General features: G+C 40.1%; 1 protein-coding gene across 1 annotated transcript in view; it reads right to left on the bottom strand.

Annotated features, from left to right (window-relative positions):
- The window catches only part of LARGE1 (LARGE xylosyl- and glucuronyltransferase 1), a 608,081-nt gene that overhangs the window by 283,767 nt on the left and 303,720 nt on the right, over nucleotides 1-20,594 (bottom strand). The window contains exon 5 of the mRNA XM_027873579.1: nucleotides 14,468-14,591. Coding sequence (XP_027729380.1) covers nucleotides 14,468-14,591 — 124 coding nt within the window. The remainder of the gene's footprint in view (nucleotides 1-14,467; nucleotides 14,592-20,594) is intronic.

Below are 20,594 nucleotides of genomic sequence, written 5' to 3'. Positions count from 1 at the left end.
TAATGTGCCACCCACAAAAGCGTATCTGATGAACTCTCTCATGATACTGTGGTGAATAAGATGGATAAATGCGTGCTGGATGATAATATATTTATGGGGATTTGTAGCTAGTGAAGCAACAATATTCAATGAGTATTGATTTATGGATCAATGCCAAGTTGGAACAGATTCTCCAGCTGCATGCTGCAGGCAGGTCCCTTTCCTCACCCTATCGGGTTCTGTTTGTTTGTTTTTTCTTTTTTTCTCCCCTCTCCTCCAGGAATTGGATGAGGATACAGAAGGCTTGCTTATCAAATTTATAGATAGCACAAATCCGGGAAGGATAAGTAATATATCTGATGACAGAATCAGAATCCAAACGATTTTGACAGGGTGAAAAGAATGAGCCCAAATTGATAGGATTAAATCATATCGGAGTAGTTGTAAAATCCTCTACTTAGGTTAAACACACACTCAAACATGTCCAGCGGCCAAATTACAGGGTTGTGGAGACCTGGCTTCACAGCAGTTCACATATGAAAAGCGAGGCAAAACAGACCCAAATAAAAAACAACAAAACCAAAAAAGGGTTTTAGATGAGAATCCAAACTGATGAAACGCATTAGAGTCTGGACATCACGGTGCACAGAGCTCTGGCCTCGAAATCAGGAGGACCTGGGTTCAGAGTCCATCTTTGACAGGTCCTGTTGTATGACCCTAAGGAAGTCACCACCTCTTAAGGCCCCAGTGAGGTGCTAAGAATTAAAAGCAGCAGTGCACTTATTGACTTGCATTGGTGGAGGGAGTTCCTCACCAGGAGGCCCTGGGATTCGCCAGACAAACCACAGGTCCAGTACTGCTCCTCCAAAGCCAATAAAGAACAAGATCCACAGACCAAGGAAGGTAATAGCCTAACTCTTCTTTGTGCTGGTAAGCCCACATCTACACTCTCTGGTTGATAAAGCCTGAGGAGACAAGATCGATCTTTGACAGAAAAGAGGAGCCCAAATGGTAATAGGGCTGTACGGTATGTAATTTAATGGACAGAAGAAGGAACTGAAGCTATTTATCTGGGAAAAAGAGGGCACCTGGGAAGGATTTGATATTGGCCATCAAGTGTTTGAAGGGCATTCTAATGGAAGAGAGCCAAACACCAGAGGGAAGTACAAAGACCAGTCACAGGACGCAGAGAAGAGTGAATTTGACTCAATAGAAGGAAGAGATTTCTAACTGAATTCAATTTGCTTCAATAAACATTCATTAATCACCTACTGTGTATAAGGCAGGGGAGCTAGGTGCCTCCGTGGATAGAGCTCTGGGCTGGATTCAAGAAAATTCGTCTTCCCAAGTTCAGATCTGCCCCAGATACTTACTAGCTGAGTGACCCTCGATGAGTCACTTAACCCTGTTTGCCTCAGTTATGTCATCTGTAAAATGTCAAGCCATTCCAGTCCCCTGGCCAAGAGAACCCCAAATGGGGTCACAGAGAGTCGGACACAACTGAAATGGCTGAACGACAACAATAACAACACGTACAAGGTTCTGTGCTAAATAGTGAAGATTGGAAAAACAAAAACAACAAACAAAAATAAATAGTTCTGGCCTGAAAGAAATGTTATCGTGGATGAGTTGAGCCTGGAAGGAAACTGGGATTTCAGAAGAGTCTTACAGGGTTGTAGATGTGGACATGGAAAGTGTCTAGAGGTGTCAGCCTCATCAGCTCCCACACGGATGTGCATTCCAGGTGAGCTTAGACAAAGGCAGGAGCTGGGATGCCAAGTTTGGAAAAGAACGGAGTCCAGGCAAACGACTTGGAGCCAATCAGCCTTTGAAGGCAAACTACAAAGGGTTTTCAATGTCAAGCTGAGGAGCAGAGAGTGGCTACTTGGGTTTCATGAGCAGCTAAGTGACATGGATAGACCTGGGCTTTAGAAAGGATGGATTAAGACGGGAGAGGAGGATGTAGGGGTGAGGGGGACACCAATTTCTAATGGAGCTGCTAAAAAATAAAGTGGGCTTCTTTGTCGGAAGGTGGGTCTGCTTCATAATGAGATGGAACTCCAGAGGAAGATGCCAGCAGAGGGAGGATACTGGATGGACTAGGGATTTGGGAAAGAAAAAAAGGTAGTTCTTTTATCCCAAATGCAAAGGGCTGTCTTTGACATTGAAGAAGCAAGCATCATTCTTGAGCAGTGATACAGGGAATCCCTACCCTGAAACCCAACTCTGTGTCTCATCTCCATCCTGTCTGTCACTTACTACCTGTGTGACCTTGGATAAGTCACTACTTTCTCTTGACAGTACCTGTAAAATGAGGGGTAAAGGGGATAGGAGGTAAGAAAATAAATGTTTGGTAATTTAAAAAAATTTTAAAAATAAAAAGGGAAGATGAAGCAATTGAAGTGCATGACCTCTAAGGTCCCTTTCAGCTTTAAAGCTATGATGGTGAGGCTCCTATAAATGTTGGAAGCCAGCTAAACAGATGCACTTCCTATGTTTAACAAGCCTTGCTTTCTTTTAGCTCCCCTGTAGGTAATGTGCTTATTTTCAGACAATATTGGGAACATTAGAAAGATATGGAAAATTGAAGAAGGGCAAGTGTTAACCCAATTTAAAAAAAAAAGGAACCAGATTCAGTGAACTATGGTCTAAGAAGCTTGACTGCAGTTCATAGGGAAATTCTAGAAAGAATCAAAATCTAGAAAAGGAAGCAATGATTACAAAGAGCCACATGGATTCATGAGTAACATGTCAGACTAGCTACATTAACATCGCTCCAACCCACCCACCCCTTCACAGGATTGCTAGACTAGTGGATGAGAGAAATATTCTTAATATAGATAACCTATACTTTTGGTAAAGGTTCTGATAATACTTTATATTATCATTATGTGTGTGTGTGTGTGCGTGTGTGTGTAAGATGTACAGATGTGAATTAAATCACAATACAGTTAGAAGGATTCAGCATTGCTTGGATAGGCAGACTCCAAAAATAGTTGTTAATGGTCTAAAGTCAATATAGGAGGTGGTCTCTTCTAAAGCCCCTCAGGGATATGTGTTTAGACCTATGCTGCTTCATATTTTCATCAACGAAAAGGATAAAAACCTAGAAGGTAAACTCACTAAATTTGCTGATAATACAAAGCTGGGAGAGCTAGGTAACACACTGGATGACAGAGTCAGGACCAGAAAGGATATTGACAATCTAGAGCCCTGGGTTATATGCACTAAGATAAAATGTGCTAGGGATAAATGTAAAACTTCACACTTGGGTACAAAAACATCAGCTTCACAAATACCAGATGGGAGAGGCATGGTTAGACAACAGCCCTTAAAAGATAAGACTGATTTGATGGATTATAAGTTCAATAAATATCAGCAGTGAGATGTGGCAGTCAAAAAAGGTAATGCAATCTTGGGCAGCATTAAGATAGGCTTAGAGGAGTAGTGAGGTCATGGCCCCCGCTATGCTCAGCCCTTAGCAGATCTGGAGTACTGGGTTTGGTTCTGGATACCAAAGTATAAGGAGAATGCTGATAAGCTGGAATGTGTTCAGAGAAGGAAGGGTCTTGATGTTACACTATATGAAGAATATCTGCAAGAACTAGGGATGTTTAGTGTGAAGAAGCAAAGTCTCTGGAGATAGAAGGACATGGCAGCCTCCCTTTTAAGTATATGAAGAGCTGTCAGACAGAGGAGGCATCCAGCTTGTTCTGATTACCCTAAGAGTCAGAATCAGAAGCAATGGATGGCGGTTGCCAAGAGGTTATTTAGGGTTGATGCTATGAGAAAAATAAAAACAATAATGATTACCAGCCCAATGAATTTTCCTAATAATTTGAACCGTCCCAGATTCCCGGAGTGGAATGGGCTGTCTGGAGGCTGTCTCTTCTTGGGGGTCTTCAAGCAGACCTGGATGACCACTTGTTGTGTCTCTTATAGTAGGATTTCTTTTTATGTGTGGGTTGGTCTAGATGGCTTCTGAGTCCCTTTCAGCACTCAAAGTTTGTTATTCTGAGTACTCGACTTTCCCCTCTGACAGTAGACCAAGGGAGAGTATTCATGGCTTTTTAGAAGAGACAGAGGGAAGTGCAACAGAGGGAGAAGTCTTTGGGCAACTCACCATAGTTCTGCTTCTTCCCCAAGCCACAGGAGACTCCCACTGGGAGCACAGAAAAAAACTTTGACTGTGTTATCAATTTTTAACAGCCTCCCGCTCTGTAGCAGGGAGGGGGGATCCGTTTTGTCCTGAATGCTTAAGGCAAAGAAAGATTAGTGTTCACCAAGGGAAATGCCATTCATGCCCCACAGAGACCAGCACAAAGTCGGGTCAGTACAGGAAGTCAAATGTGACATGGGTTTTCCCTTTTGGAGTCGATCATCAATGTTTTTTGTAACCTAAGTTGACTGATTACACTTCAGGCTATTTCTGATGTTGGTAATGAGCACAAACCAGGCTGCAGAGTGAGGGAGTTAAATTGGGGTCCACAGCTAGAGAAGTTAATCATAAAACATCCATTATCGGAGCCACTTTTATGTCCCTGAGCTGAGAGTCACGCTCACGCTGGTTTCGCCGTCTCGGTACCATTTCAGGCAGGCAGAAGCAAGATGAAAAGATACGCATCACACATGGCCCTATCACAAAAATCAAGAGAGAGAATGCTTGGTAGGTTTAAAACAAGCCATCTGATGGTTTCAAATAGCCCCCCACAACGTGAATGTGTGAGATTGTCATGAGTAGGGGATCTAAGGATTTTCTTTCCCATAGACTCCTAGGATCATAGCTAGAAGGGACCTTGAAGGTCATTTAGACCAACCCCTTCACTTTAGAGATGAGGAAACAGAGCCCCAGTGAGTTGAGTAACTTGACCCAGGTCACGCAGGTAGTTAAGTGGAATTGAACTCAAATCCTCTTAACTCTACTTTGAGAGTTCTTTATACTATACCATGGTGTTCTCCAAGGTGGAATTGACCAAAGAGGCCATCTTTTCCAATCCTCAATATGCACCAATCTCTTCTATAATATATGTGTCAAGGGCTCATATAAGCATATACTTGACAATTGTCAAGTTTCTCCACAGTCATCTCTAGAGATGGAATTCTTTACTGGGTCGACTAATGGACACAGGCTATGGCAGCCATGAGAATAAAATCTTGCGTCATTGGCCTAGAAAAGCAGAACAGACCCAAAGAGGAACGGACAATAAAAGGTACCATTAGATTTTCTTGAGTCTATATGGAAACATGGGCTTAATTCCATGAATAAATTCCTGTTTTCTTATCCCAGGGACACAAAGGATTGGAGTATCAGAATGTGTGGTTGGCTAAAGAAGACAACAATCCTAGTTAATGTGACCAAATCTAATGAGAGTATAATATGGCAGGGAGTCACTGGAAGCAGAAGGTATTGTGAAGGCTAGTGACATGGCAACGTGACTTGGTCATCAGAGAAAGAAATGGCCAGGTCTATGGAACATTTCTCAGCATCAGGCACTGTGATAACTAATAACTGCGTTCAATGGTTCTATTTCCCCTTTGCACATGTTCCCAACGTCACCCACTAGGTATTCCTTTCCCTTCTGGCTTACCCATCAGAGGGATGGAATCTTCACCTTGGACCTGTCTGGATTCTCAGACTTTATGTTCCTTTGTGATGGAAGTGCCCTATTTGGTATTTTACTTGATTATTTCCATCCTTCACCAAACATTTAATTTGCACGTACCATGTGCCAGGAACTTTGCTACACACAAGAATAAAACAAACCCTATTATCAAGAAACTTATGTCTTTCTAGTAGGAAAATATATTTATATATATTTTTATATATATATGTATGTGCACACAAACATATATATACATGCATATCAGCACATTATATATATAAATTATATATATACATCAAAGTATATATGTATACACACACACATACAAATATAAGAATACAGGATATGTACACAATAAAATTGACCAGGCACTAGAAACAAAGGTGCTAAGGACATCAGGAAATGCCATCATGTTTGATGAGGCCATTGAATTAAACTGTGAAGGATGCTGGGAATTCTAAGAGTCAAAGGTGAGTTTGAAAGTGAGCCCCTTGAGGGCAGGGACTATACCCCTTTCCTCTTTGTATCTCCAGCCCCTGTCACTATGCCTGCAACATAGTATTCATTGAATGAATGAATGAAGGATATGGATATAATATAGTTTTCTTAAGGACAGGGGAACTACAAAGTCTGTCTTTGCATTAGCAGTGCTTGCACACAGTAAGTGCTTAATAAATGCTTGATTAAACTGTGGGGGTGTGAGGTTGATGCATAAAGGCATGGCAGGGTAGGAATAAGGACGAGCAAGTTTGTCTTTACAGGCAGATACCTGGCTGCCTCCACAGACATTGGCAGCCATAGTCAGGTTTCCAGACTATCACCAGGGACTGCAGCTGCAAGGATATTCCTTTCCTGTTAGTTTGGCTCTCATTCATGGCAATCATATTGTACGTTTGTAGAGTAATTTAAGATTTACCGAGCACAGGCCCAGAGCCTCAGAGAGGACAAGCAGCTTACTCAGATCACACCGATGGTCACTGTTTGAGGTGGAATATGAGCACAGGTTTTCCTAACTCCAACTTCAGCACTATCTATTGGACTACACTGCCTCCTCTTATAAGTATGTAGCCAATGACTAGATGTTAGAAACTACACCCTTGGGATGGAAACTACATCTCTGGGTAACTCTAACCTTATGGGGTGCAGAGGCTCCCTGGTGCCAGCACTGACTTGGGAATGAAAGGACTTTATTCAATTCATACCTCTGACACTACCTGCACCACCTTAGGCACTTTAGGCATTGCCTGCTCTCTGGGGCTCAGTTTCCTCATCTGTAAAATGAGAGGATTAAATTAAATGGCCCCTGAGGCCCCTTCAAAAATCTACTTGATGATCTTGTGACTCATGAGAACAGAATCTGGAAGTGGGGCAGGGGTTTGCTGGAGTCAGCTCATACTGACCGTTCCATTTTCCGGGTGAGCATTTACACCATTTGCAATGGTTGTTGTTCAGGTGTTTTCAGTCATATCTGACTCTTCATGATTCCATTTGGGGTTTTCTTGGCACAGATACTGGAGTAGTTTCCCATTTCCTTCTCCAACTCATTTTACAGATGAGAAAACTGAGGCAAATGGAGTTAAGTGACCTGCCCAGGTCACACCTCTAGTAAGTGTCTGACAACAAATTTGAACTCAGATCTTCCAGACTCAGGCAGGGAACTCTGTGCACTATGGTGCCACCTAGCTGCTCATCCACACCATGGACATTAGCAAATGCTACAAAAAAGGGCTTGATTGTTTCTTTGATTGTCAAGAAAGTGATGGAGAAAATGCTGATACAGACGAAACTTCAAAGTATGTTCTATGTACAATTATTTTCTTTCAGAGAGATAATTGTTAAACATTTATCAGCACACTCCTGGAGGGATGATTGTTAAACATTTATTAGCACACTCTTAAAGGGGAGAGGATAACTGAAAAAAAGGGGGTGGGAGAGAAGACAGGATGGGTCTGTTTGTAGTCACTGCTTAACAGTCATTAAATGAAAATCAGTAAAGCTGAGCTGGGTTTAGAGGATCAACTAGCCCAGTCCTTCTATGGGTTCTGTATAAAATGATGGATAAAATAGTAGAGTACAGTTGGGAGAATGCTGGAGGTCCTGGGTTCAAATATTGGCTTAGCCACTTACTACTTTCATGACTACGTAGTCTCTCTTTCACTTTCTTCTCTCTGAATTCTGATGGTTGAACTGGATGACGTCTAAGGTACCTTTCAACTCTAGATTTATGCTCCTATAATTCAACGGACGAAGCCTTCCTGAATGCTTACTTTGTATCTAAAAGTGCCCAAGTAACTGCATCCCTAGGGTAACGATGAGAGTAACACTGTGTGACAATGTAAAGAACACTGGATTTTGAACCAGAGGACCTTATTTCACACCTACTGCTACTCATCAGATGTATGACCTTGGATAACCAACTTTATTTCTCTGTGCCTAACTTTACCCATCTGTAAAATGAGGGAGTTGAAGCAGATAGGTTCATGACCAGCTTTCAATCCTTTGATCTCACAGGAGGGGGATAGATAAACAAAGGACACTGGCCAAGGTCACAGAGCTAGCCAGTGGCGCAGGTGTAACTGGGATCCTCATCTCTTGAGTCTAATATTTTGCTCTGTCTGTTATGTACCACGTTGTCTCCTCATTTAACTAGATGGTCAGTAAATTAAGGAATTTAAAAGTTAATCTTTCCCCTCTATCCATCAAAATGTTTCCAGTAGCCCTTCATGCAGTGGGAAAGAATTGGAAATGATGAGAATGCGCATCAATTCAGGAATGGCAAAACAGGTACAGGAACACAAAGGAATAATACTGTTCTCTAAGAGATGATGAATCAGGGAAACTAGGTGGCACAGTAGATAGAGTGCCAGGCCTGGAGGCAGGAAGACTCATCCTCATGAGTTCAAATCTAACCTCAGATACTTACTAACTGTATGACCTAGTCAAGTCACTTCACTCTGCTTGCCTCAGTTTCTTTATCTATAAAATGAGCTGAAGAAGGAAATGGCAAACAACTCCAGTATCTCTGCTAAGAAAACCCCAAATGGGGTTGCGAAGAGTCAGATAGGACTGAAACAACTGAATAACAAGAGATAATGAATACAACAAATGTAGAAAATCATGGGAAGACATGTGAACTGATGCAAAGTGATGTAAGGAGAACCAGGAAAATGATATGTACAATGACTGCAAATAGCTACATTTAGGACCTGAAACGGTCTTCCTCCTCACCTCTCCCTCAGGGCTTCCTTGAAGACTCAGCTAAAATCCTAACTTCTACAAGAAGTCTCTCCTGATCCCCCTTAATGACAGTGCCTTCTCTCAGAGACAACCTCCAATTTACATAGTGTATACCTTGTATGTAAAGAATTGTTTACATGTTGTCTCCTCCATCTTAATATAAGTTCCTTAATGACAGAGATGCTTTTTTGCCTTTCTTTATATTGCTAGCATTTAGCACAGTGCCTGGCACACAGAAAACACTTACTAAATGTTCACTATCTCACTGATGATGTACAGAAACTGAATGCTGTGGAGTTTTAAGACCAAACTTGGCCCAGAAGAGGACACAGGAGGAGGAACTTTCCTCGTTCCTCCCAGCAGCCTCTGGTGAGTAATATAACATATGTTAGACTATTTTGATATATTAGTTACTTTTGATGAATTCTCCAACCCCCCCCATTTTTTATTCAATCAATCAATTGATCAATCAACATTTATTAAGCATGTGCCAAGCATTGTGTCAACCTCTGGTAATGAATGGCTCTCGAGGAGGAATCGGGGTGGGATATATTGGAAAATGTAGGTGATACAGAAAAGACAGCAATAATATGTATATGCACATATTATACACACATATAATAATATGTACATACATGTATATATATGTTATATATTCTCTATATATCATATGTGTGTACACACACACACATATCTGCCTTTCTCCCTCCCTCCCCCCTCTCATTCTTTCTCTCTTCCCCCTTCCTCTTTCTCCTCCTCTCTTCTCCCCTCCCCTCCCCCCTCTCCACACACACACACAGAGTCCATAAACTGTGTATTTTGCAGCTCTTGAGGGGATGTAAAGATGGAAGTAACCAGAGCAATTAGTAAGAAGGTATAGGGATTCTCCTCTGCCAGATGTTGCCCTCCCTTCTCACACCCCTTCCTGCGTACTGTTGGTTTGAGATACTGGAAAGTAAGAAGCATGCCTTGCTCTTACCTTAATTAGCTCAGCAATTTGTGAAATTTCGTTTTTTCCCTTTTTAAGAGCGTTAATCAATTTTTGCTCAGAATAGATTGGCCTGGCACTCCAATTACGATGACAGCCCCCCACTGCTACATTCCGAGCTTCTCTATCAAGCTCTGCGCCTGAGATATGGGCAAATCAAAAGCTCGGGCTTGCATCTCGGGATCTAGTTAAAACTTTATGACCGTGCAATGAAAAGATAATGACTTGATTATGTTTTCACCAAGCAATTCTGCCTGGTGTAGGTTACTGAGCATGGTTGTTAGTCTTTCCCAAAGAGACCACAGACAAAACTCCTAAGCGTTTATGTAAACTCACGTAGCTGTCTGTGGAACGGGCAGCAGAAACAGAGTTCTAGGCATCTGATCACTCGATTATTGACCGAGAGGCATGTCAGTGGTGTGTCCTCATTTTACCAAGGAAAGGAATGAAGGACAGAAAAACAAAAGGATATATTCAAGGTCATGTGGTTAGTAATGGCCAACAATTAAATTGAAGCCCTCTGACCCTGACTGCACTGGGATTTCTACCCCATAAAACTATGAATAATGAAGTAGATTATTTCCATGCCCTTACAGTTTTATGATTTGAAAAAAAAAAAAACACAACCTAGTGATGGATTCAGTCCAAAACAAAATGGTTAGCGTGATACCTCAGAAAGCAAAGGGAGGATGACTATAGTGGCAGAGCACATTTGGATTACCAAGTTCAGTTTTCCCTCTAGATAGGAAAATGAAAAACTGGAATGTATCCAGCAGAGAACCCCTGGGGGACAGAAAGCCATGCTAATTAATCAAGAAGCAGTTATTGAATGCTTGCTATCACTGCCAAAAGCACTGGGAATTAAAAATAAAGGTCAAAGCCATTCCTGCCCTCAAGGGGCTTATAGTTTAATATTATTTGAAAATCTATTAAAGAAACTAGTTGGAAAAGAAAGAACTTGCGGGAAAGGAATGAGGTCATTATCTCTGTCTTCAAATATATGTAAGGATGCAGGAAATGAGATTATATTTACTGTTTTCGGCCCCGGACCATTGGATTTCTCCTTCTCCTCACCTCCAAATTGCTAGGACCAACCACCCCTTCCCCCTGCCCCCAAAAGTGCCTTATATTTATCACATCTGTACTATACATAGGCAGTGGGGTACAATGAATAGAGAGCTGGCTTTCAAGTCAGGAAGATATGCACTTGGATTCAAATCCCACCTCAGAAACATACAGCTGTATGACCCTGGGCCAGTCATTTGTGTCCCCAGATAAGTCTAAAGCTTTGAATTGCAGAATTAGTGCCAATTCATACTAGTACGGGAAATTTCTAGGAGCTCCCTATATTGATTAAATCAAAGGATTTTTGTTAAAGACATAAAGAAATATATTAAGCATGATGTACATAAACTTATTGTCTACATAATTTTAAGAATGCATATTTCTCCCCTTAAGCTCTTTAAGACCAGAGACCATTTAATTAACTGTACTGGTAAGATCAGCACCTGACACAATGCCTGGCATATAGTAGGTATCTAATGAAGGTTTGTTTATAGAGTGGCTAGGTGGTGTAGTAGGTAGAGTCCCAGCCCTGTGTTCAAATTCAACCTCGGACCCTGACTAGTTGTGTGACCTTAAGCAAGTCACTTAACCTCTATTTACCTCAGTTTCTTCATCTGCAAAAAGAAGATAGTAATAGCACTTACCTCCTAGGGTTGTTGTGAGGATCAAATGTGGTAATATATTCGTAGAGTGCTTAGCACAGTGCCTGGCACACAGTAGGCATTATATAAATGTTAGTTATTATTATTTCAACTGAAGAGAAGAGGGAAGAGGGAAAACCCTCAACAATCAGGACTGTGCAGAAGTGAAATATGGGGTTCTGAGAGGTAGTTAGCTGCTTGTTATAGAGGCTTACAAACAGGAACGACATGACCAGTTGTTAAGGATGTTATCAAGGAAATTCAAATGTTGGATAGTAAGCATTTTAAAAACTGGCCTCAGATACTGACTGGGTAAGCCATGTAACTTCTAAGCCTCAGTTTCATGTTTTATAAAATGAGAATAATAAGAACACTTATTTCACCTGTTATTGCAAGGATCAAATAAGTCAATGTATATAAATGCTTTGTAAACCTTAAATATGAGCTAGAAAAATCAGTCTACCTGATTTCTGAGGTCTCTAACGTAGCATAGTACATTGGGAAAAGCATTAGTTCTGGAGTCAGTGGGCCCGAGTTTAAATCCTACCTCTGACAGCTGTATGATATGGGCCTCAGTTTCCCTATCTGTAGAAGTAGGGACTTAGACTATGGGGTCTCTGGGGTTCCTTCCAGCCCTAGATCTAGGAATTCATGAATTATTACCTCCCAAAGCTGTGATTTCACTGGTCTAGATATAATTTTCACTACTGCAGATTGCACCATCCTTTACTGTGGCTTAAAAATAATTCATCACCTTCTCACTAACCTATTCATACTGGTCCTTGCAAAAGACAAATCTAGACAAGTCTTCAGGTCCAACTTCAGGCTTTATAAGCTTAGAAGAACCTACCAGAGTTAATATTCCATAGATATAGATTTCAAGAATGTAGGAACAAGAGGGCATAGCCAACATGGTGGATTAGAGGCAGCCTATTTGAGAATATGACACATGCAACTCCTAAGAACTTTATCATTAGTAAGGCAATTAGAAGTTTACATGGAGAGAGGGCATGGGTATTGGGATAATATTGGGATAATCTCTAAGAAAAAATGAAGGAGTGAGAAAGGGGGGGATTCACTAGAGAAGGGGGCAGGGAGAGCTAGAATGAGGGAAATTTTCTCGCATAAATGAGGTGCACAAAGAACTTTTATAATGGAGGAGAAATGGGGGGGGTCAATGCTTCAACCTCACTGTCACTGAAATTGGTTCAAAGAAAGAAGTATATATATTATACACACACACACACACACACACACACACACACTTACGTATAAAAGGGAGGCTGGATTAAGGGAGGGAATGGTCAGAAGCAAAACAGACTTTTGAGGTAGAAGAGGATTGAGAGAAACAGAGAGAGAGAGAAGGATAAGTAGAATAAAATGGGATAAAGAGAAATATAGTTATCAATCATGATTGAATGTGAATAGGATGAGCTTACCCATCAAACAGAAGCAGATAGCAGAATGGATTAGAAATGAGAATCCAACAATATGTTTTTTACAAGAGACATTTGAAACAGAAAGACACAGTTAAAATAAAGGACTGAAGCAGAATCTATTATACTTCAAATGAAGTAAAAAAGGGAGGGTGATCTCAGATCATGATCTCAGATAAAGCAAAAGCAAAAATAGACCTAATAAAAGAGATAAGCAGAGAATCTACATTTTGCTAAAAAGGTACCACAGACAATGAAGAAACATGAAAAAAATTTAAGGGCAAATTTTTCCGATAAAGGCCTCATTTCTCAATATACAGCAAACTGAGTCAAATTTATAAAATTAAGAGCCATTTCCCAGTTGATAAATGGTGAAAAGATTTGAACAGGCAGTTTTCAGGAGAAGAAATCAAAGCTATCTCTAGTTATAAGAAAAATGCTCTAAATCAGTATTGGTTAGAGAAAGGCAAATTAAAACAACTCTAGGGCACCACCTCATATCCATCAGAAGTGACAAATGCTAGAGAGAATGAAGAAAAATTGGTACAATAATAAACTACTGGTTGAGTTGTGAACTGGTCCAATCATCCTGCAGCACAATTTGGAACTATGCCCAAAGGGTTATAAAACCATGCACACCCTTTAACCCAGCAATTCCAGTACTAAGTCTGTACTCCAAAGAGGTCAAAGAAAAGGGAAAACAATCTATGAGTACAAAAATATTATAACAGCTCTTTTTGCGGTGGCGAAGAATTGGAAATTGAGAGGATGCTCATCAATTGGGGAATAACTGGTCAAGTTGTGGCACATCATTGTGACAAAATATGATTGTGCTGTATGCAATAACAAGGAGGATGGTTTCAAGGAAAAAAACAACAACTACATGGCAATCCCTATATGAACTAATTCAAAGTGAAGTGAGAAGAAATGGGAGATCATTGTGTACAGTGACAGAAATGTTGTAATGATGATCAACTGTGAAAGGCTTGGTTATTCTGATCAATACAATCATCTAAGACTATTCCAAAGGACTCACGATGAAAAAATCTTATTTGCCTCCAGAGAGAAAACTGATGAACTGAGTGCAAATTGAAGTATAATTTTCTGACTTTGGTTATTTTTCTTGCTTTTCTGTGATGTGGCTAATTTGGAAATATGTTTTGCATGATTTCACCTGTATAATTGATATTTTGCTTGCCTTCTAAGTGAGCAAGGGAGGGGTGGGAAGGGGAGAGGGAGAGAATCTGGAACCCAAAATTTAAAAAGAAAATAATATTAAAAATAAATAATTTCTTTAAAAAAAAACAAACAAAAAAGAATGCAGGAACACTTCTATACCCCTAGATCATCAGATTAGGAGTATACCAAAGGCATTTCTAGCTAAGTCATGACAAAGCTAGGCATTCCCAATGATCAGTTGAGCTTACCTTGTTGGTCCTGCAAAATTAAGGTGCAAACCAGGTTGATTGAATATAATACCAAGGCCCATCATGTTCCTCTCCCACTCTTTCCCTTTACCTTTAGTTCATCAGCATCATAGAAGTCAACTCGTACGGCAGGTACCATCCATGTCTGGAAGAGGGTGGCCAGGATCTGCTTGGCAATGGCATCAGCGATGAGGTGGAAGTGTAGAGGGTTCCGTCTGTTGGGGGTGAGGGGAGGAGGAGGGGAGGAAATATCAGAAGAGCTTAGGATCTTTGCTTTATTATTGTCACATGAGGTAATATTTGTAAAAGCACATAGCACTGTGCCTGGCACATAGTAGGCTCTATATAAATGCTCAGTCCCTTCTTTCCTTTCCTCTTTTGCATACATTTTGAATTTGGGTGTGTACATATTGCCTACTCATATCAGGAGAATACAATCTCCTTGATAAAGGGGATTTTTTTTTGTTTGTTTGTTTCTAAGACACCTGGCACAGGGTTGTTCACTGAATAGCTGCTTAATAAATATACCCTGATTGATTTCCTGAAGCAAACAACTTCTTCCACAGAAAAACAAAACAAAACAAAACAAAAACAAAAACCATCAACTGTAGTCCAGGAAAGCCATACCAGTGTTAGTATATCACTGTGAGATGGTTTATTCTTTCCAAATGTCTATTCTGATAGTAAATAAAAGTAAGCCTCAATAAGGGAAGAACACGCAGATTGAACTATGACAGTACAGAGGATAGAGTGTTAGACTTAGAGTCATACATTCCTGAGTTTGAATCCTATCTCTGACACTAGCCGTGTGAACCTGGGCAAGTCACTTAATCTCTGTTTGCCTCAGTTTCCTCATCTGTAAAGAGGGATAATAATAACATCTCCCTCACAGGGTCATTATGAAGATCAAAGGAGAAGGCATATTTACAATTCTTTGAAAATCTTAAGGTGCCATGCAAATGCTATTTCTTATTATTATTTTAGAATTGTGAATAGGTATGAAGTAGCTTTGACCCTTGGTCTGGACTCTGTTGATAATCATTTGAATATATTGCCTCTGTGGAACTTAGTCTCCTGATATATAAAATGGACAGAGGAGAACTAAGGTCTGTTTCTGGTTCTACATGATGAAGTGGAAAGAACCCGGCACACAGAGTCAAAACATTTTAGAATCTCAGAGTTTCAAGACACCTCAGAGGCCATCTTGCTAAACCTATACTGGTGTCCATTGTGGTCATCTGCAATTGAAAGTCTTTAGTGAGGGGGAACTAATTACCTCCTGAGATAGCAGATTTCCCTTTTGGACAGCTCTGATTGTTAGGAAATATGTCCTTATATTAAGCCAAAACCCATCCTTTGAACAATGCTTATGCACCGCCATTAGTTCCAGAGGCAATCTGATCCCTCATTTACACATCAGCTCTTAAGCACTTGAACACAGCTGCCATAAGCCCCCCAAGTCTACTTTTCTCAGGGCCAAACATCCTCAGTTTCAACGTAACTCATTCTTATATGAAATGGTTTCTAGTCTTCACATTGTCTTGGTGGTTGTCTTTTGGACTCGTTCCAATTTATCAACGTCCTTCTTAAAATGTGCCACCTAATACCAAACAATGAGCAGATCTGAGCTGTAGCTGTTGCTTACTCGCTGAATGACCAGGGGTAAGCCATTTTACATTCCTGGGTCTCATTTCTGCTTCTGGAAAAAAAAAGTGTCCCTAATAACTGTGCTACCTGTGCTAGAGAGCTGTTGTAAGGAATACTCTTTGTAAAGTCTTGGGATATTTGCAAAGTATTATTTTCAGGATCCCATATCTAGCTTTTTTGTTCCGTGTATCGGTGGATGCATTCTGCATGTTTTTTCTCTGATTGTGCCTCTCTGAAAGGGAAATAAAACTCTTAGTAAATCAGCTGAGCTTGTTCAAATGCTTTCCATAACTTTCACTTCTTGCCAAAGTTAATTTGTGAGTTCCATCAAGAAAGAACTATTTTGCCTAAACCTGACATCCCTCTCAGGCTTCTAATAGTATTCTACATTCAACTAGTGCTTAACACATGCCTTATAAATGAATGCAAATATTGCATGCTATAAGTATTCAATAAATGTTTATTGATGAAATAAACAAATGTCTCATAAATAATAGGTATTGAACAAGTGTTTATTGGAAGACAAACTAGAAGGATGGGTAAATGTCTTGAAGGTGGTAGGTACTTAATAACAGCATGTTGACGAATGACTAGCCAGCTGAATGAATGTCTTATAGACAACAGTTATTCAATAAATTTTAGTTGGGGGATAGATGGATAGATGGATGGGTGAATAGATAGATGCTCTACAAGTGCTCTATAAATGCACTGTATGAATGGATCCTGGAGGGTTGAATCTATTACAAGCAGTAAGAACTCAATAAGAGCTCATCTAAGAGATAAATGCATGGATGGGTGGATGGATAAATGCCTTACAAACAACAGATTCCCAAATGGGTGATTTTTAAAAAGAAACTGATGGATGGATGTATTATAAACAGTAGGTGCTCAATAAATGCTTGCTGAATGACTGGATGAATTCATGTCTTATAAATGTAGGTTTTCAATGAGTGTTTCTTAAACAGTTGGATGTTTAACAACTGATAGGTATTCATTAAATGTTTGTTGAAAGGATGGATGAATAGATCAATGAATGGAGGGAGGGAGGGAGGATTGGTCAACACTTTACAAACAGTAGGTGCTGAACAAGTGTTTGTTGAAAAGTTGAGTGGATGGTGGAAAGGATATTTTACAAATAGTAGGAGGTGAATAACTGTTCATTCAAAGAACAAAAAAGAGATGAACAGGAGACTAAAGTGAGACAAAGAGATTAGGAATTCCTCCACTGGACTCCAAGTCTAAGTGTGCTGCCATCAAACATACTGCAGCTCAGTCAGCCCCACTTTGAGGAAGGGAGGACAGCTAGTCTGATCTTTACTGAGCTCCCTTGCAAAGAATATGGAAGAAGGCTGTCAGTGAAATTTAGCCATGATTTGTAGGGAGGGGTGATGAGTGCATATTTATCCATAGACCAGTGGCTTCCCCACCAGCAGGGAGGGATCCACATTTGTGAAAGCCAATGAGAAGACAGATGGTCTATTTAGCCTTTAGCATAAGCTGTACCTTCCTTCAATCCTCTGGGAAGCATAATAGAGGCTCATTTATGTAGAATTTATAAAGGTAAACGGGTGTACTTGTCAACTAGCATTTTTCATCCACAACAGAGGGAAGGCTTAATTTCAAGCACCAGGTGAAACTAAAGGGAGAGAACACACTGAGATGTTTATAGTGACTAAGAGCTGGGACCTCCTAAGGAGATGGCTATTGCAAAACTTAGAAAAATGAGAGGCGGTGCGGAGCAGTAGAAGAAATAGAATATTTGAAAAATGAGAGTGTGGATTCCAGATATTTACCAGTCTACATCAAGGAGCTGTGACTTCCATTTCCCCAACCCCAGCATCCTGGTCCCCAACATTAGAATGTGAACTCTTTGAGAAAGGGGGATATTTCATTAAAATATATATATATATATATATATGTACGCACATACATATATGTATACACACACAAATATATATATATATATATCCTCAGTTATTAGGACAATGCTTAACACATAGTAAAAACTAATTCTTTCATTTCTTCTTCCTTTTCTCCTTCCTTCCTTCCTTTCTTCCTCCTTTCTTCCTCTTTCTGTCCTTTCCTGCCTTCCTTCCTTCCTTCCTACAACCAAGAATCACCTACCCAGCAAAACTGAGAATAATTCTTCAGGGGAAAAAATGGTCATTCAGTGAAATAGAGGACTTTCAAGCATTCTTGATGAAAAGACCAGAGTTGAATAGAAAATTTGACTTTCCAATACAAGACTCAAGTGGAACATGAAGAGATAAACAGGAAAGAGAAATCACAAGAGACTTATCAAGGTTGAACTGTTTACATTCCTGCATGGAAAGATGATATTTGTAACTTATGAGACCTTTGTCAGTATTAGGGTAGTTGGAGGGAAAAATTGTATGTATGTATGTATATATATATATATATAGATGATAGATGATAGATAGATAGATAGATAGATAGATAGAGGACACAGGGTGCGTTGAAGATGAAGGCGTCAAATCTGGAGAATAAAATTAAGGGGTGAGAGAGGATTATACTAGGAGAAGGAGAAAGGGAGCGATAGAATGGGGTAAATTATCTCACATAAAAACAGAAAAGGCTCTTACAGTGGAGGGGAAATGGGGGAAGGTGAGAGGGAATGAGTGAATCTTATTCTCATAGGATTTGACTTAAGGAGGGAATAACATACACACTCAATTGGGTATGGAAATCTGTCTTACCCTACAGGAAAATAGGAGGGGAAGGGGACAAGAGAGTAGGGGGATGATAGAGAGGAGGGCAGATTGGGAAAGGGATAATCAGAAGCAAATACTTCTGAGGAGGGACAGGGTCAAAAGAAAGAATAGAATAAAAGGGTGGGTGGGATAGGATTAAGGGAAATAGAGTTAGTTTTTCACAGCATGTCTACTATGGAAGTGTTTTGCATAACTGCACATGTATAGCCTATATTGAGTTGCTTGCCTTTTCAATGAGGGTGGGTGGGGAGGGAGGATGGGAGAAAATTTGGAACCCAAAGTTTTAAAAACACATGTTTAAAAAAAATATTTTCACATGCAACTGGGAAATAAGAAATACAGGAAATGGGTTACAGAAATCTATCCTGCCATACAGGAAAATGGAAGGGGAGGGGGATAAGAGAAGGGGGGAAGAAATAGAAGAGAAGGCAGGCTAGGGGAAGGGGTATTCAGAATGCATGCCATCTTGGGGTGGGGGACGGGCGAGATGGGGTGAAAATTTGGAACTCAAAAACTTGCGAAAGTAAATGTTGAAAACTAAAAATAAATAAATTTATTAATTAAAAAAAAACCAAACTTACATTCTAATGGGGAAATGTCTTGGGATTACACTAAGTATCAAAAAAAAGAAAGTGCTTTGTAAATACTAAAGCACCATAGAAACTGGAGTTGTCATTTAAGTAAATAAGCATTTATTAAATGTCTACTATGTTCTCAGCACTGTGCTAAGAGCTGGAGAAACAAAGAAATAGAGCAATGGTGATGATGATGAGTGCTTTCATGAACCCCTGTTTCCACACATTGACTCATCCTGACCTTGGATTACCTGCAATTACTTAACATATATTTATCTTGGGCACATTTTTTTAAAAAAATATATCACTAGAATATAAACTCCTAGAAGACAGGAAGTGTCTTGTTTCTGTCATTGTATCTTAGGGTCCTAGCATGGATCCTGGCATACAGTAGCGGCCTAATAAAAGTTTTTTTTGAAATTAGAAAACTGGAGGACCAAAAGAATCATATCAATTTTGTAATGCATTTACCTTATCTGTAAAATGGGGATAAACAATACCTCCCCTGCCTGATTTGAAAATATGTCATGAAAATTGTAAAAGCAAATGGAGGTGAAAGACCTGAAAATTGAAAAGCACCAGACAAATTTAAGGCAGTATTAGAATAATGAGCTATTTGCATGTTAGAGGAAGGAGGGGTGACTTACTGCCTTTCTCACTAACTATTATAATCTAGAATAAGAAAAACAAGTGCTTGTGGGAACAAATTCACTAATATGTAATCAGAAAATGAACCCTTGGTTTATTTTTCTAATCCATCCATCAGTCAACTGGTAAACATGGAGTGTCTGTTAGGTGATGGGTCCTGTGGTAAGTGCTGAGAACAACTCCACTTTCTGTGATATTTTAGTACTCACAAAGCACTTTCTTTTTTGGATACAGGTAGCAGATTTCCACCACTCCCCTATTAGAATGTAAGTTCCATGAGGACAGAGATTGTCTGCCCTTTTTTGTCTGCCCTATCCCCAGTCTTTGGCACGCAACAGCCAGTCAACAGGATTCAAAAATGGCAGGGGCTTTTGAGGTCATGTAATCCAATCCCTTCATTTTTGAGGACACTGAGACCCAAAGAACATTAGGGGATCATCTCTGGAGCTCCCATCCTGGGGCACCACTGGTCTGGTTAATGAGTACCTCCCAGGGTCCATCATTTCAGAATGGCCCCGGCAACTCCTCCCTTTATTACTTGGACATCGCATCAGGTGCCTTGTCACTTCACTTGTACCTTTGACCCCTTCCGCCTTCCAGTCCTAGAACCATAGTC

The sequence above is a fragment of the Vombatus ursinus genome, unplaced genomic scaffold (genome assembly GCF_900497805.2).
Source record: "Vombatus ursinus unplaced genomic scaffold, bare-nosed wombat genome assembly UNPS02003292.1, whole genome shotgun sequence".
NCBI lineage: Eukaryota > Metazoa > Chordata > Mammalia > Diprotodontia > Vombatidae > Vombatus > Vombatus ursinus.
The sequence above is the reverse complement of the archived record's forward strand: the minus strand, read 5'-3'. Positions and strand labels throughout refer to the sequence as shown.